Raw genomic sequence first — 18941 nt, 5'->3', positions numbered from 1 at the left:
TCAGGCAGTTCAGCCGATATCATTTTCCATAACGCTTTCGTAAAAATGGGGATAGCCAATGCACAGCTAACAACTGTTAGTACCCCCTTAGTGGGATTCTCTGGAGAAGTAGTGGAGGCACTAGGAGAGATTACCCTCCCTCTATCCTTAGGATCTTACCCTAGGAGAGTTACAAAGATGGTAAGGTTCTTACTAGTGAACGCCACCTCTGCTTACAACGTGATATTGGGACGCCCAAGTCTGAACATGTTCCAAATGGTAGGGTCAACTTACCATATGAAGTTGAAATTTCCCATGCCTGAGGGGGTAGGTGAAGCAGTTGGTGACAACAGACTAGCTCGCGAGTGTAATGCTAACATTCTACGAAACTCGGATCACAACAAAAAAAGGCCAAGTAAGGATGAAATTTCGACACAAAAAATGAAGCAAATAAATACATGTGAACCCAAAGACTGTGAAGTCCATGTTATCGAAGACGAGATTGGAGGAGTAAAGAATCTGGCAGCAACCGAAACCCTCAAGCGGATAGAAGTAACCCCCGAAAATTCTAAAAAAACTCTCAAGATAGGGACAGAAATGTCCCCTGAGTTAGAGGGGATTTTAACATACCTCCTCCGTAAAAACAGTGACATATTTGCCTGGGAAGGTGAGCCCCTCCCAGGAATACCGCATGAATATGCTCTCCATCACCTCAACGTAGACCTAAGAATGAAGTCAGTGAAGCAGAAAAAACGATCTTTTGGGGTAGAAAAGAACAAGCATATTACCGCTGAAGTAGCGAATCTGGTGAAGGCAAAGTATATCAGGCCAGTTTCATACCCCGAGTGGCTGGAAAATGTGGTGCTAGTTCCTAAGCCCAGAGGGAAACGACGCTTGTGTATAGACTTCACCGACCTAAATAAGGCTTGTCCTAAGGATCTCTTCCCCTTGCCGCGAATCGATTTACTAGTCGACTCCACTGCCGGGTGTGAGTTACTTAGTTTCCTTGACGCTTACCAAGGATATAACCAGATAGGGTTAGCGCCAGAGGATCAAGAAAAGGCAAGTTTCATCACTGAGAGAGGTATCTATTGCTACGAAGTGATGCCTTAAAGAATGCTGGGGCTACCTATCAGAGACTAGTGAACAAAATGTTCGAAAAATTAATCGGGCGGAATATGGAAGTCTATATTGATGACATGTTGGTGAAGAGCGTTCAGGCACTTAAGCATGTAGAGGACCTCGAGGAATGTTTTGAGATATTGAGAAAGTACCAAATGAGGTTGAACCCTGAGAAGTGCGCTTTTGGAGTGCGAGGAGGTAAGTTCTTAGGATACATGGTTTCTCAAAGAGGAATAGAGGCCAACCCTGAAAAATCGAGGCAATACTGAACATGGCTCCGCCCAAAAGCATAAGAGGGATGCAAGAATTGACAGGAAGAATGGCTGCCTTAAATCGTTTTATCTCTAGATCAGCCGACAAAGGATTGCCGTTCTTCAAGGTATTGAGGCAAGGGAAAGGTTTTCAGTGGACCAATGAGTGTCAACGAGCTTTTGACGACTTAAAAAAATACCTAGCAGTGTCGCCATTACTCATAAAGCCGTGCGATGGAGATACCTTGTATCTCTACTTAGCAGTGTCTGATGAAGCAGTCAGTGCCGTCTTAACTGTGGAGAGAGAACGAGAACATAAACCAGTATATTACATGAGCAAAGTCTTGCAGGGTGCCGAGCTCCGGTACACGAAACTCGAGAAATTAGCTTTGGCCGTAATAGTGGCAGGCAGAAAGTTGCGCCCTTATTTCCTGTCCCACCAGGTGATAGCACTAACGAACCACCCTTTGAAGAGAATACTTTCTAGCCCAGAGACGTCAGGTAGGATGACTAAATGGGCCGTAGAGCTAAGTGAATACGAGATTGAATATCAGCCATGGCCTACCATTAAAGCACAAATTCTAGCAGACTTCATAGTAGAAATGGAAACCATGGAAACAGAAAGTTCAACTCCTACCTGGATGGTCCATGTAGATGGATCATCAACATCCGGAGGAAGTGGAGCAGGAGTATTATTAGAGAGTCCTCAAGGAGATCAATTCCAGTATACCATTAGATTCCGGTTTCCAGCAACAAACAATGAAGCAGAATACGAAGCGCTCATAATAGGAGTCAAGTTAGCATTGGCAGCTGGGGCCAGGAGACTGGTCGCACATAGTGATTCACAGCTCGTAGTCAATCAAGTTCGAGGAGATTATGAGGCCAAAGAGGTCAAAATGAAGGGATACCTGACCAGGATAAATGAGCTTCTCACTTGTTTAGAAAACTTAGAAGTCAAACAAATACCGCGAACTGAGAATGACATAGCAGACCGACTGGCTAAACTCGGCAGCTCCATAACAATCATTGATAGCAGAAATATTACGCTCCTCACATATGATCAGGACGAGGCAGACGTAGAAGGTCTGGACATCCTCTGTGCACATCAAGACGAGCCAAGTTGTAGAGATGAAATCACCAACTATCTATTAAATGGAGGAATCCCCCAAGATCCATCCGAGGCAAGAAAGCTTATTGGAGAGCTGCCAGATTCACCTTGATAGACGGAGAGTTGTATAAAAGGGGGTACTCCCAACCCTACTTAAAATGCCTTACTTCCGCTCAGGCGAATTACGTGCTCCGAGAAATTCATGAGGGAATATGCGGAAACCACTTGGGCGGCAAAGCACTGGCAGGAAAGACACTCCGGCAAGGTTACTTTTGGCCAACAATGAAACAAGATGCACTCGAATTAGTAAGGCTATGTAAGTCATGCCAAGAGCACGCTAATCTTCATCATCAACCAGCGGCATTGCTTCAGCCAATGGAAAGCCCACTACCTTTTGCCCAATGGGGAATGGATTTGGTGGGGCCTTTTCCGCTCGCAACCGGACAGAGAAAGTTCCTCATTATCGCTGTCAACTACTTTACCAAATGGGTCGAAGCAGAGCCTCTCGCAAGAATTTCGGATAGAGATGTGATCAATTTCCTCTGGAAAAATATAGTATGCGGGTTCGGGATCCCACGAGCACTGGTATCTGAAAATGGCACACAATTTTCTGGAGCCAAATTAAGATATTGGTGCCATGATTTGTCAATTCAACAATTCTTTACCTCGGTAGGGAACCCTCAAGCCAATGGACAGACTGAAGTCACAATTCGGACTATCCTGCAACATATTAAGACATGACGTGGAATTGCCAAGGGCAGGTGGGTTGACGAGCTACCCAGCGTCTTATGGGCCTATCGGACCACCCCGCGAAGCTCGACAGGAGAGTCCCCATTTAGCATGACGTATGGAACAGAAGCAATCGCTCCCGCAGAAATCGGAGAGGAATCACTAAGGGTAAAAAAATACAACTTAGAAACAAACCAACAATCTTTGCGTTCTTCTCTCGATCTTGTAGAAGAATTAAGAGAAGGGGCGTCAGTACGAGCGGCAAGACATAGAGCACGAATGGCGAAAGCATATAACAACCGTGTGAAGCCACGATCTTTTCAAGTGGGAGATCTAGTTTTGAGGCGAGTAGATGTCCTGCACCCGGTAGGAAAATTGGATCCCAAGTGGGAAGGACCATACAAAGTGGTTGGAATAGCCCAAGAAGAAGCTCACCGTCTCCAGCATTCAAATGGGAAAATACTGCCAAGGACGTGGAACGTCACGGATCTGAAGAAATTTTATCAGTAAGAAAAAGATTAGCGAGAAATTTTGTTTTCTCTTACGATGTGTTGGCTTTTTAACGAGATTGTAATTCTCAGTTTAACGATTTTCCATTTTAATAGAAGTTTTTATTCTCTTCATTATTAATAGCATTACATGGTGTTTGAGAGAGGAATCCGTAGTAAATAGACAGTGTGTTTAATACGCTTGCGAATCCGCACCTGAGCAGGTATGCACGTACAGTTGCATTAACAGTCATCAGACCCTGGTCTTCATAAAGAAAGAGCTACCTAGGCATAAGAGGCCCGACCAGCCCAGCTAAGGTACTCTGACACCGTAAGAGGTCAAAACGAGAATGCCTGGGACTCATCGCCACCCATGAGGTTGGCATGAGACTTTCCGTAAAAAAAGATATTGGGAACCTGATCACTTCCCAAACACCCATTGGCAAGCACATCAATAGTGCAGTGTGTAATGATAAATATAGAACTCGTCAAAATAAAAACCAGATATATGAATAAATTCGTGTCTCCGTAAAGCCACGCGTGCATATAATAAAACAAAGATACCACGACGAGCAAACCGCCCTAACAAGTGCGTGAATATTAAAAAAAAACATCAGTTTAAAAGTAGAAAGTAAACGTAGCTAAGACTCTAAAGGAGGCATCACCGAAAAAGAGAAGTCAACATCATGGAACATCGGAAACATCATCACCATGCAGAGAATTCAATGCCTCTATAATCTCAATATCTCCGAAATCATCAAGGGGCGCTTCAACTACTGGCGCGTCAAATACGCTCTCATCTATGTCAGGAACCTCAGGACCAATTAACAAGACTACCTCCTCCGGAACAAGCTTCTTTCGAAGGATGTGACGACAGTCCAACACCACCTCGTCGTGAATGGTGTAGGCACGTCGATAAACTTCATCTTCAAAGGCTGAGGAGACACGATAAGAGTCAACTGCTTTTTCCGCCAAGCTCTTCTGTAACTCCAACCCGGCTGGGGAAGCCAAAAACTGTGCTCCTGTCTGAACCTCCTCATAATGCTTATCATAGAGAACGCGAAGCTCATTGCGAAGATCATCACCTTATTTAGTCTTTACTCCCAACTTTTCCGGCCATTGGCCCACCTCCACCTTCAAGCTAGCATTCTCTGCCTCTAGGCGATAAATTTCATCCCTTGCCTTGCTGGCTGAGTCTTCAAGTTTACTGACCTCTTCCTTCTGTTTGGCTAAGTCTTTATGCAGCTTAACTTCATCCACCCGAGATTTGTCCTCCTGAGCCCGAAGAGCTTGTATTGCGGATAGAGTCTGGAATATATAAAAAAAGAATAACCAACGATATCAAGACGATATTGATAAGTTCCCAAAAAATATATGTATATATATATACCTGACAGGCACCTAAAGCTATGGACTGGTGCAAGACAGTGGCGGAATGGGGAATCAAGTGAGTCAGATCATGGTCCTCTACCATCTTAACCCCCATCCTCAAACCAATCCCAAAATCACTTGAATCCCAAAACGACTCGGCGCCCTCCCTCCGATTCACTCCATCCAACAAGAGGGGATGAGCCTCCGATCTCTTCCCCAGATTCGAGGAATCCTCACGAGATCTTTTAGAGGGATCCGAAGGAGATACTTCATTTCTCTTTTTGCTTTTTTCCATGGGCTTCTTACCCAAATCTTTCTTTTTATCTAAACCAACACCTGAAGCTCGACCCTTGTGCAACATAGAGATATTCTGACCTTGGCGGCCTCGAGACCCTGAGTCCCGGAAATCCCCGGAGCGCGCCGATGGAGCCCCTGACCCTGATAAGGAAGGATGAGCCAATGCATCACGATCATTTCCTCTAATTTTTTGTCCGGTCCAAGGAGGGGGGCGCCCAGAAGTTTTCTCCCGAGAACGGAGTCTATTCAAATCCACTTGGGTACCTAAAAAAAGGGAGAAGTAAGAAGAGGAAAGTAGAAGTAATAATACACATATATAATAAGAAAAATGTGTGTTCATGGGCACCTAAAGTAATACCAGCAGCAAATAAACACCTAGGGTCAAAAAGTTCATTAAAAAGCCCTAGAGATTCACATTGGGTCTGAAGCTCTGCAAAAGAGCCTTTGATCTTTATTATAGTCAGCCCGGAGCTCCAATTCACAGGCACCCCCAACCCACAGTATTTAGCATAGAAAAAATCCGATTTCCAATCACCCCGGTAAGATCGAAGTTTGCGTAGGAATCTACACTTTGGTCTTGGTTGGAAGTAAATATCTGACTCCGGCATGGTGCGTCAAGCCGAGAATAGAGCATGAAATAGTTCCACACTTGGAACCAAGTCAATCATGCTCACCCGATGGCAGAAGCCAAAAAAATACAAAAGGGCGTTTGGAGTCAATTGGCTAAGGCTAACCCCTATGCTTTGGATTAACTCTACCAGGATAGGAGGTGGTGGTATCGACAACCCGCTGTTAAAATGCTCAACATAGACGGTAAAGTAGCCGGTGGGTGGATAGTGACGAGAATCGCCAGGGTTCGGGTCTACAGCGTCACACGTTTTCGGTATTTTCATACGTCGACATACGAAGGCGACATCTTCACGAGACAAGGGATGTGATATTGTGTTCTCACGGAGTCCATCACTATCTTGAACAATGGGTGGGTCAAGAATAGGCTCAAATGGGAGAAATTTGGGCAACACACCCAACAAGGGTATCGACACCTCATTGGAAGTAGCCAGATCGCTAAAACAGATGCCCTTGTCTGATAAGCAAGGACTATAACCCTCAGAGTCTGAATCATCGAGAGGTGCAGAATCACCACCCGACTCTTCCTTTGAGCTGTACAAAGGGCTAGAATGAGTCTCTCGTAAAGTCATTAACAAAGAATATTCTTTGCCCCTGCCACACCCTACGCAGTTTTTGTTAAGTTATTTTTGTTTATTTGCGAAAGAAAAAAGGGAAAATTGTGCTACTTGTATGAGAGCAAGACCACACACAAGAACCAGCACCAAAGGACAATAAACCAAACCCAATACTCATCGGCCAACGCAAGCTCACCACCAGCCACTACGTGAGACCAGACTCGCCGTAGACTCAGCCAACACAATCTCACCACCATCCACTGCGAGAGGCCAGCCCCGCCACGGGCTCGGCTATCACGAGTTCATCACCGATCATTGCGCCAAGCCAGCTCCACCATGAGCCTGACGCCGCAATACTACCACCGTTCAAAATTGAAACACAATAAGAAGTAGACGGGATCACCACTGGCAACATGATCCTCGCCCCATCGTCGACTCGGCAGTCACTCCACGAGGCCAGCTCTCACCTGGGCTCGGCCCACAAAAGCTCGACGCCACATCGTTTCTAGGCCAGCCCCACCATGGGCTCGATCATCCCATGTGCCATACCACCCTATCGCCAAGCCACTTCTTCCATACTTAGGATCGAACAAATCGAGGAGCCATCCCAGTCACAGCGCGAGGTTAGCCCCACCGTGGGCTCAGCTCTCGCCAAGCCATCTCGTCCACCCATGGGAACGAACATAAGCGAGGAGCCATCCCAATCATTGCGCGCGGCTAACCCCACCGTGGGCTCAGCTATCGCCAAGCCATCTCGTCCACCCATGAGCTCGAACATAAGCGAGGAGCCACCCCAGTCACTGCGCGAGGCTAGCGGGCCGTGGGCTCAGCTATCGCCGAGCCATCTCGTCAATCCATAAGCTCGAACATAAGCAAGGAGCCACCACAGTCATTGCGCGAGGCTAGCCCAACCGTGGGCTCAGCTATCGCAAGACTGACAATCACCTTATTGACGCAAGAACCAGAATCCAGGAGCTCCGCTTGTTTAAACTTTTCAAAAACGGCATTTTAGACACTGGTGTCGTGCATCGGTTTTAGTTTCTCCATTTTTCAACCTCCATTCACGTCATTTATCTCTCACCACAATAGAAAAAGCATTAAATAATATAAAACAAAAAAATAAAAACAAAGCAAAAAGAAAAAGCTGACAATAGTAAAAGAAATTAATTGGTGGTGGGGAAGGGTGTTGGAGGGTACCTGTCATAGTTGAGCTGCTAACCTAGGGTTTAGAGCTTTCAATGTGTATAAATAAATAAAGGAGAGTGGGGAATTGCAATGAAGTCCTCGTTAAAACCAAAAATATCGGCTGGAAGTTGCACATTTTCAGTATATTACTCCCAACCACCCCAACAAGCTGGTCCTGCTCGTGAGTAGAGGGCTTATGATGGGTTTGTGATTTTGAGTTAATTTTAATTATGTTTCAAGTGTGGATATTTTCGTTAACATCAATCAGAAAGAATAAAAGAATAAGTGGCGTTGTTGCTAATATTTATCTCCTATAGGGGCTATTTGCAATATTTAGTTCTAAAGTTGGGTTCATTTGCAATTTTGAAACCATATCAATTTGTCTGTAAATACCAATCATTTCCTACTTTGGAGGTAGGTGCTTTTGAGTTATTAAAGTTCTTCCCTTTTTATATATTTTGGAGGTGATCGCTGACTTGACCGTCGGAGGGTTTTTCGTCGGGTAATCCCCGACGCCTCTAACGTTTGTTCGTGAAGCAGGTGACAGCCCCAAGAAGACAATTAACTGGATTTCCATTTTTTTTAGTTGATAGTCCCGTCAATTCTCTGACTTCAGGTGTTCATTTTTAGACCCGTATCACATGGAGAGTGATCCAACACAAAAAATTCCCTAGGTCACTCACTAAGACCCAGAAAAGAAAGTTACCAAAGGAAATGGATGCTGCGAAAAGAGAGGAGTTTGCTAAGGTGGAAAATGAAATCATATTTGATGTGCCAACCATTGATGATCATGTGGGATAGTTCGAAGTTTGGTAGGTCGGTTATTGAAGATAGGTTGGTGGATGAAGATGATGATTTATCGAGTGAGGAAGATAATCAAAGAAGAAAACATTCAATTTTTGTATACGAAAGTTCCAATGTTAGTAGATTGTACCACAGGAGTGGTGATCCTCTTGTCTGTGATGATGTTGGAGAGCTTGGGTAAAAGTGAAAAAGATTTCATTCCATCAAATGTCTCAATTGATGAATTTATAGGAGAAATCACTAAGATCGTTGGAGTTTTATCAGCTGATGTTAAAGTGGGGAGTTGACCCTTAGGCCACATAGCATATATTTTTATATTGATGTTGTTGTTATTTTTATTGAACTTTATGAAAGATTGTCGAGAAAGTAGGCTCTTTAGACAATTTTTGAATCATTTTTTTTATTTGCACAGTGATAACCCATGGAGTGGGCCTCTAGGATACATGGAAATTATAGCAGAGGATGGTGGTAATGGGGAGTTAGGCATGTGCTGTCAATTAGAAAATGAATATATGAGAAAGAAAAACAGAAAGATATGAGGATAATATTTTAAATTATCTGATCGAGTAGGTTGTTAGGGCCACTGTTGTATATATTAAGTTCTCTGCTTGGAAATGTTGGGGTAAAATGGGCTTTCAGGCTACTTGTGTAAATAATAGTTTGTTTGAATATGTTAAGGTTGTTTAAGATTTCAAAGTATGCCTTGAGGAAACTTTTAATGAAGTACGTGTACTTTGGCTCATATCAGTTCTCTTTCTTGATTTGTAAGAAAATGAGAAGTTTATGTCAATACATGGCTTTGACTCAACACCACCAAAATCATTCATCTATCATCACAAAAGAATTCTAGTCCAACAACACTTCCCTAGACACAATAAATAAAGCAAGCCAATAATGCACGTATATGCAGGGAAGAGACCCAAGAAAAGTGCAATTAATAGAGATGTATGTTTAAAATGGGTTCGACTAAAATGCAATTCATAGACTCAGAGTCGTCAAAAGAGTTACGCTGATAAGAGAAGAAGGGGCCTCGAATTTGCCGTGGGAGACATGGTCTTTGTAAAGATAACACCTATGAAGGGCGTCATGAGATTCAGGAAGAGAGGCAAATTGAGTTCGAGATTCATAGAACCGTTTGAAATCCTTGACTTAGTGGTATCACTAGCTTATCGTGTAGCTCTACTGCGAATCTGGTAGGAGTGCACAATGTGTTCCATGTGTCTCTGTTGAGGAGATATATGACGAATCATTCATATGTTCTGAATTTTGAACTGTTGGAGTTGTCACCGAACCTGTCATACAAATAGAGACCTATTCAGATTCTAGACACACAGTAGAGGAGGTTACAGAACAAAGTCATCAAGATGGTTAAGATTAAGTGGCTGAATCATTTCGACGAGGAAGGCTACTTGGGAAAATGAATACGAGATGAAGAGTCACTATCTAGACTTGTTTGGTAAGTCGTAAATTTGAGGATGAAATTTGATGGGAGGGATTGTAGTACCAAAAATTCCGTACACATAGATAGCATGCATAATTTAATGAGTTAATTAATTTAAATGGATTGAATGATGCATTCAACATGTTTAATTTAGTTTAAATATTTATATGTTTATTTTCATTAGATTTAATTGTATTTCTCAAATTTAAGACTTTCAGGTGAATATTCGATGCTTGGTCGGTGATAGGAGATCGGAGACGATTAAGGTGCAAAAATTCAATGTTATATTTTATTTTAAGCCAATAATTATTTATATTATATGATTTAAGAAATTTAGCATTTTAAAGTCAAACTTAAATTATTAGGTGAATTAAAATATTTTTAAGCATGATATTAGCAAATTTCCATATATAAGAGATTTTAATATTGAGCATGATGTTTAATATTTTATTAAATTATTTTAAGACTTAATAAATTTGTTTAGTTAATATTTAATTAATTTGAAAGATTTTTTTTAAAAAAGAATAAAATCACACACAAACACACACGATGCAAACACACACACACAAAACGTGAAAGCTAGGGTTGCCTCCAAGTAGCATCCTCTACTTCTTCACATCTACCTACAATATTTTGGTGAATTGTCATAAGTTTTTGGAAAGGAAAACATCTAGCAGTCGTGCTCAGTTCATCATCTATGTTCCCTTGTGCTGGTATTCTTTTATTCAAGTGTTTAAACTGCAAAGACATGTTCTAAACCTTTCTTGACGCATCAATCTTGTTACATAATGTTGTTGGATGATATTTATGCATGAAAAAGGTTTTGTATACACGAAAAATTTGAATCTAAACATGAATTTGCATGCTGAAATTTTCTGTAGGAGTTTCTTCAAGTTTTCATGAGTTTTTTATGTGTAGGCTTCGTGTGGATCGCCTGGGATGTTGCTACTGTGTATGAGATGTATTATGATGTGTTTAGATGTTATGTATAGGTCCTCAAAGGGTCAGAAGTGGTCTAACCACGCGAAAGAAAAGGCGGAGCATAAGCTACTGCCATGTGTGTTTGGGGGCTATTTTCGATGTTGGTCTAGTTGGTTCAGGTTTGGGCTAGGTTAGGGCTCATGGCTAGGGTCTGGGCCGTGTCTTAGGATGTTATAGTGGGTCTGGTCTTGGTCGTTTATGGGCTGGCCATGTAGGAAAGTCGATTGATACAAAAAGGGCAGCACGCACAAGGCATGTCACGCTCGGTTGCTCAACGACGTCCACGTGCGACCTGAGTTGGTAAGGACAATATAAGTGGCTTGGTTAGGGTCTAATTTCATGGTCTATGGATTGATTAAGGGCTGATTTGAGCCGTGGTAAGTTTGGAGCCGTATAAAACCTGAACATGTCAAAAGGGGGCTGAATAGAGCCTATAGTTGCTTATCTTGTTTCCAAATGGTTTGCGGCTGTTCCATGGGTGATTCTAAGGCTATAGACATTGTGTTAGGTTGCTGGTAAAGGATGAGTTGAATCGAATCGTGGGGGTAAGCCGCAAGTCATTTTATTTTATTCGAGAGTCGTACGCGTAAGATGCAAGTTTATGGGATGCTTTGAATTGTAAGTTTTAAGTTGGGGCAGCATACTTGGGGGACGATATAACGAGGTCTAAGATATTAGTAAAAAAATGTAATGTGCAAAAATATTATTTTTGAGGTATGTAAGTTGTCTTATGGCCAAATTATGCATGTACGGGTCTGGAAGCTGGAGGATATATCCGGCGACCTTTCCAACTTATCTTATGATTGGTAGTGGATATCAGTCCAAGAGCTGTGGTGATCCTTGTTAGCCAAGCGCTATGGAGTTAGTATGATCAAATGATTTATATTTTGTGCTGACACATTTCAATGAGTAGACATCTACGCAAAATATTTAAGCTTAAGTTATGTCAAGCGAGGCATGTTTTATGAAAATATTTATGCATGAAAGTCACGTTATATTTATTTATGTCTATGTAATTTACGTATCAAGTATGATTAAATTGTGTGAATTTTTATTATATAGTATTCGTTATTCACGGTTTATGCATGATGAGTCTTTAAACTCACTAGACTTGATTGATGTAGATGACGTTGTTGAAGAGGCTGGAGGTGATGACCAGTGAGCAAGCTCAGACTGTAAGCAGTGCACGCCCGACGACCTTGCAGTTTATGAGTTTTATGCATGTTAAAACTGATTTAATACTCTCATTTATTTTATTGTATTTTTTGTTGGGAAACAAATTACTTCTTTGTGTGTTTTAAAATATTTTATGGATGTCGACGTGGATCATTTTTACGCCTCAAAATAATCAGTATTTGAATTGTTTATTTGTTTTTATTTTGAATTTTTAGGTTTAATTATTCAGAATTTTCAAAAACTATGCGTATGTATTTATTGAGAAAAGTTAAGAATTATTGATTTAATTAGATATAAAAATTTTATTTTCCGCATATATTAAGTAGTAAGTGAGGGTCTTTACATACACTATTGTTTTTCGCTTTTTTCCAATCTAAAATGGCATTTGACATGAATGTTATGAAATCGATATGAAAGAAATATTTTTTGTTAATTAATTTTTCTTATTTGATAATATTGTGATATTAACATGTGGAGTTTTGTCTTTCTAGACTAATAAATTTTTTTAGAATATTGATAAATATGATAAGATTTTCTAGAATATTAATAATTATAATAAGATCTCTAGATATTATACTATTATTCAAATGAGTTTATTTCCTAATGAAATTATTATTTCTATATTTGTGTAGGACTTTATAAAAAGAATAAACTCTAGAGCAAATGAAGTCTATAAATAAGAGTGCGCACGTGTCGTTTTTGGAGTTGAAATAGTGCAGTAAAATGCCGCAGGAAGAGCAAGGACTTACATTAGCGAATTAACAAAGAGCACTAGCCAAGGTGTGTTGAAATATTGTCGTGAGTGTAGAACATTCAATCACAACACTTAATCACTATTTTGATTAGTTTGTCGTTTATTCGAGAACTTCGACTTCACGTTTGTTGCATCCGTAGTTTTCATTATATGGTTTGAAATATATGTTTGGATCTACTTTGCTCTCTCACTTGTAAGAGAGTTATCTTTTATTTGTTCACTAATATTGATTTTTGTAAATTTATAAGTTTTCTAGTGATCGTTTTGTCATGCGACACCACAAAAATATTTATATTTGTGCATGATTTATTCTGTCTTATTTTAATCATTAAAATTTATTTGTATGTTTAATTAATATACTACGCTGCATGTTGTGAACATGTATTACAACACCCACATACAACACATAATCTTAATGTTTTTGTATTTTTATCTTAAACAATTCTTTAGAAAAGCAGTATATGCATGTGTACAAAGTATGTAACTTTTTGCATTCAATCAGATTCCTAAACCTGTAATTAATACATTCAACCCAACCATGCTCCACAGGATTAGTCGGCCGGGTAAAAGCCTATCCACCTGGGCTACCCAAGAAAAAAAATTTCAACCCACCCAACATATATCACATAGTATTACTATTTACATAATACAAAAAAATAAAATGCAAAGAAACTAGCTGCCCGAATATACACAAGTTATCACTGTACCTGGATGCATGAAAACACACTTCAAGCATCAAATTTTTGCTACGGCACAAGGACCCTTTGCCTGAAGAGGTGATGATCAAGCATATAACCTGATCCGACTCGTGATACGTTGACGACAAATGGGACAATTCGACAATCTTGTGCTGCATTCCCTGCAGGTCTGTATTAAAAAGCTTTCATTAATAGAGATTTTGAATCTAGCCAAACTTTGCGAGAGTGAAATATTATCCTTTTTGGATCTCACCAAGTGTCCGCAGCCAAAGGCCAAATCTTTCCTATTGGTTAAGCAAATTGGGCAGGCCTTCAAAAGCAAACAAAATTATATAATTAAAATTAATTGTTCGTAAGTAAAAGCTTTAAATCAAGAAATAACACTTTCCTAGTATCGAGAGGAAGGAGAGTGGAATTCCACCAGTACTTTAATTACTAATTGAAGTTCATTGCAATCGATTGAGCGATCTTCTGGTTACTCGATGAGGTTAATCAGTTCCGGAAACAACGAGGAACGGATTACTGGTTTGGGAAGGATTTAGAGTTTACATTCAAGGTCAAGGACCAAATATAGAACCATGTTTAATAATTGCAACAAGTTAGCATTAGTTCTCAGGTTGACCAGGAAGGTCGGCGGAGAAGGGCGAAAAGGATTGATCCAAAATTCCTCTATTTGTCAGTGGTGAACTAGCCCTCTTGTCCTCTTACATCCTATGATTCTACACATGAAAAAATGATGTATACCTGATTTTGATCATTTTGAGCAGCTTTTGGAACGTTGCTGAGCTGTCGAGCTGGAAGCCTGGCCTGGCCGATTTTTTCCATCGGTGGTGGCTTAGGAACTATTTTCTTTGCATTACCAGTTATGTGGCTGTCGTAAATCATGAAAGGAAAATAGAGAAGATAAACTTGTAAGTAGAGAAGGTAAAATTTGTATATATTGTACAAGATGAGTCATGCATGTTTTATGGTTTGCACCATTTGAACGTGATCGAGCACTGTTCATCAATGTTATTTACATTCTGCAACAGTTGAGGGATCTATATTTTTTTTAGGTGGCAAAAAGTATTTATAAAACTGGATTTTCTTTTCATTTGAGGGGATGCAGTGATTTCTGTCGCTGGCCTTCTCCAGGTGCTACTGTAAATAAGCTTTCATAAATAATTTGGAGAGCACTGTACCCTAGTAAACGCATTTCCAGAGCTGCTTTATATTGGAAGGGTATCTCCATAAGTGCAGCAAGAGCAAATGCAGTCTCTTTTTCAGAGGATGATGTATTCTTGGACATAATATCAGTAAAATTGACAAACTGCAAAAAAGTTAATGCATGGCAGACCAAGTGAATATTACTTCTTCAAGGGTCAGTGAAACTATAAGCCTAACAGCATTGGAATTGTGTCAAAACCTATATATATACACATTACAATAAGAGCCCAATATTAGAGTAAATGGCTCAAACTTAAAACCAATAGCTACCTGGAAATTGTCGAATTTACGAGTAGGGATCTTATCATCAAATTTTTTCATATCCTCCCAAGGTCCGTCGCCAACTCCAACAAGAACAATGGAGAGAGGATACAGACTGATACAACAATGAAAAAGAAACAAATGTTCTGATAGTTTCAGACCTAGCAAGTGTTGCAAATTAGAAACAACAGATTTCAATAAGTGTTGACATGCAAATAGAGTCGGTTCCTTGCTCAGAGACATTTATTTTTGTATTTAGATTAGAAGAAGTTTGAAGCCTTTAACTCCTATGACATGAAACTTGCATCGAGAACATTCCAAATGAATAAGATAAAATATGGGGAATGACAGAATGCACTGAATGAATAAGAAACCAGACCAGTGGGATTGTTTATGTACCTTGCATTGACTATAGAGCTTATGGTTTTCTCTTCCTGAGGGCTGAGTTTCCCATCACTTACATCTACACTTCTTGTAACCTTGATGAGACAAAGCAATTTCGTTTGATTGATTGAATGAGTTCATCAAAGAATGATTTTGAAATTGAACATGTGTTCCTAAGTAAGTCTGCAAGAAAAGAGAAGAGGAGAGGTAGGACACACTAATGGTATAGACGATTCAAGTTAGCCTACAAGTTTTTTAGGATGCCATGAAGATTACTCGATTTGCGTAAGAAACTATCAAAATTAAGTCAGCACACTTGGCTCAAACATATTCAAATTTAGTCTCGAGCTCAACGAGCCTGAAGTATTGTGTTTGATGATTCGTGGGCATGACTATGTTTATAGTTATGTATAAATCAAACGAGCTAACAATCTCTAGACATTATCAAAGTTAATTTTCTTTAATAGAGCTTGATATCTAAGTTCGGAAGACTGAATATAGCTAGCTTTCTAATTTAATACGTGCCGATCTGTAGCCCTAAATAGTTCAGTTTTCTAGATTTGAGCCGGCTAAAGATATTCGGTTTGATTTCTTTCGTTTGTACCCCACAGATCTATTATAGAAGGGCAGGCAGAAGAATATCATGTTTTATTTTCTCAGTCATAAGTTTTGGGCATTAATATGTTATGTAATCTCTTCAACTAGATTATAGGTATCATATTGAAAAAGAGAGGAAGCTAGGTCAAAAAATACCTGGCCATCTGCTATGATAACTAAAACATGGTATCGTCCGCCACTTCTCTCCACTATGTCTACCGCTGCATCTACTACTGGTCCATAAGATGTCGGTCCTTCAACCCAAATAAGTACCGGAAACACAAATATAGCAAGTAAATTGATGAAGGTTTCATGTTAATGAAAATTTCAGAACATATCATGAAAGATAGAGCATAGGGCTTTGTAAAATTAAATTATTAGACAATATAAAGAAGCTAACCTGATAATAGCAGATGTGGAACTATTCTTCTGTAGCAGGCTAAAATTTCTTCAAAGCCATGGCAAGGGGTGCTATTGCTGTGGAAGCTAAACACTTCATGATCATATGTAGTTACTACAGATAAAGGAGGGAAAAAAGGAATCCAATAATCTATCTATATACAGAGGCAGAAAGAGGTCAAACAGCGAAACAAAGTTTACTAAAAAAATTAGCAACTTCTGAAAATAAAGATTCAGAAAAGCAATAATGCTTAAGATGATGATGATCTAATTCAAACTAACTAACCATCCCCAAAACCAAAACAAGGAATCAAGTTGTCTTCATCAAATGGGGCTAAAGTCTTGCCAATGATGGATATGGCTTTTTCATATGGATTAGGCGTATTGCCAATTGCATGCAGGCTGCAGTTGTTGAATGAATCCTTCCCTTCAATGAGCAAATTGATATGTTAGCTTTCAATATGTGAAAATCCAACTCACTCGTTTAGAAGTATTACATTGGTGTATGTTTATCAATCACTGACCATTCCATTCATTACTCTTTGTGAAATCGATTCCAAGAATCAGATTTGATGATTCAAGACCCGATTCTCTCAAGGCCTGAGTGACCTGGAAAGCAAATCAAAGATTTAAGAAACTCATGTTGGGATAAATGCAACACAACATGATAAGTCCATCAAAGGCTTGTGAGCAAAAGATTGCTTTTGGTTGTAATACACAGCCATGTTGGTTCACTGTTTAACCAGTAGATTTTTTGTTATACAATACGAAGATTCAAAAGCAAAACTGATGTAAAACCTAGCCAGTTTATAATTACAAACGTGAATGACAGAATTTAAAACAAACAAAGAAAAAAGACTTGTTCATGTTATTACAACCATGTCAAAGTCGTTTACCAGGTTCTAGCTATGAGTTATACGTCGAATACCAACTAATGAATGACAAAATTAATAGGGAAATTTGCATTTTAGGTTTATATGTTTATTTTTTATTTTTGTTGTTTTGGGCATTTTTGTTATCGAATTTCAGTTTTAGTCATTAATCTTATGATTTGTAACAATTTTAATTTTTTTTTTTTTTTTTTTGAATTGCTTATGTAACATTATACACATCAATTTCACATCAGCTTCGTATTGGGCGCATGAGCTTTACGTCGGAAAACTAACTAAACCACCAAAAAAAACCAAAGATAACGTACTAATTAAATTTAAATTTAACGATATAAATGACTAAAATCGTATATAGACAAATATTCAATGCCAAAAACGTAATTTTCCCAAAATAATATGGGATAATTACATTTTTCGCTTTATAATTTGCAACTTTTCTATTTTTCCAATTTTTCTCAAAAATGAAAATAACATGCAAATTATATAACTAAAAATGGAGCTTCGTCGTTAACAGAGCCAAAATTGAAAAACAAAACATGCAAGTTACTTGACTAAAAATGTAAATTCATTGTTAATAAAACAAAAAGAGGGTGGGGAAATACAAATCATAGAATAAAAAATGTAATTTTCTTGATTAATATTATACCATGAATGAGATGGTAATAAAAGTTTGATAAACGTGTCTCCCTAATGAATTATCGATAGTAAGTTATACTAGAAGATAGAACCTCATCAAGGGTTTTGAAGTAATCAGGAATATATGCATAGCTTTGTTTCCTCTGCAACCTCCGTCGTTTTGCTGCCCTATCGCCAGTAATGATCTTCTTGCAAAATGCAGACAAGAGATTACCCATAACATCACTGCTTCTTCTGAACTAATTAAAGTCGTCGATTGTATATATAATGAACTCCAGAGCCAGTGGAAAAAAGATCAACTTTAAGCCAAGTAGTGAAACAACGGGGAAGTTCATCTTACATATATCAGTGCTTTGGCTTTTAAGATTCTTCACGCAAAGCGCAAGAATCTCGTGAACCCATTTTAAAAGCACTGCAAGTCTATCCAAGAACGTCCGAGGAAGTTGCTTTGGCTTTTGCGTATTACACACACTAGCTACCTACCAATGATAACCGAAGGGAATGTGATTCTTGTCTTTGCGTGACAACCATCCATGAAGCGTCTGAAAACCAAACTGTCATTCATATTTTGGGCACACATTCAGAAATAAGAGTAAATTGATCATGCGAAAAGCAATATTTATTTTTCCATCATTTTACGAATACTGTTTTAACATTTAAGAAAATTGCACCACTCGCTCTTTTAAGCATATACTGCTAGAATTTGTTCAAATTAATTAATAAATAAAAATAATTAATTAATGGATATTTGGCTTCTGTAAGTTTGAATGTCAAATTATTTCAAAAGGTATGGCCGTAGACAATGAGTAGTTGTCAATTATTTGAAAGGATATGACTCTTCATTTGGAAATATATTTTTTTTGTGAACTAATTGTACGACATTTTAATTTATATATATATATATATATATATATATATATATATATATATATATTTGTGAACTAATTGTACGACATTTTAATTTATTTATTTTATATATATATATATATAAAGTTGTATA

General features: G+C 39.0%; 3 protein-coding genes across 3 annotated transcripts; 1 reads left to right on the top strand and 2 right to left on the bottom strand.

The window, feature by feature from the left end:
• The first annotated feature begins 1372 nt into the window (after positions 1 to 1372).
• Positions 1373 to 2572, top strand: LOC140839000 (uncharacterized). The gene has a single exon (XM_073205627.1). The coding sequence runs from the start codon at positions 1373 to 1375 to the stop codon at positions 2570 to 2572; it is 1200 nt and encodes a 399-aa protein (XP_073061728.1).
• Positions 2573 to 4334: 1762 nt separating this feature from the next.
• On the bottom strand, positions 4335 to 6646 carry LOC140837784 (uncharacterized). The gene is made up of 3 exons (XM_073203894.1): positions 5704 to 6646; positions 5068 to 5609; positions 4335 to 4985 (listed from the first exon to the last, which is right to left on the bottom strand). The coding sequence occupies exons 1-3, from the start codon at positions 5951 to 5953 to the stop codon at positions 4764 to 4766; spliced, it is 1014 nt and encodes a 337-aa protein (XP_073059995.1). The 5' UTR covers positions 5954 to 6646; the 3' UTR covers positions 4335 to 4763.
• A 6676-nt stretch (positions 6647 to 13322) lies between these two features.
• LOC140838865 (E3 ubiquitin-protein ligase RGLG4-like) lies at positions 13323 to 18328 on the bottom strand. The gene is made up of 11 exons (XM_073205472.1): positions 18034 to 18328; positions 16940 to 17024; positions 16702 to 16842; positions 16417 to 16530; positions 16173 to 16270; positions 15435 to 15514; positions 15045 to 15150; positions 14750 to 14877; positions 14313 to 14439; positions 13822 to 13878; positions 13323 to 13737 (listed from the first exon to the last, which is right to left on the bottom strand). The coding sequence occupies exons 1-11, from the start codon at positions 18157 to 18159 to the stop codon at positions 13654 to 13656; spliced, it is 1146 nt and encodes a 381-aa protein (XP_073061573.1). The 5' UTR covers positions 18160 to 18328; the 3' UTR covers positions 13323 to 13653.
• Between the last annotated feature and the right edge of the window lie 613 nt (positions 18329 to 18941).

This window comes from Primulina eburnea, chromosome 8 (assembly GCF_022965805.1).
Source record: "Primulina eburnea isolate SZY01 chromosome 8, ASM2296580v1, whole genome shotgun sequence".
NCBI classification, from domain to species: Eukaryota; Viridiplantae; Streptophyta; class Magnoliopsida; order Lamiales; family Gesneriaceae; genus Primulina; species Primulina eburnea.
Note: the sequence above shows the minus strand (reverse complement) of the source record. Positions and strands in the feature narration are given on the sequence as shown.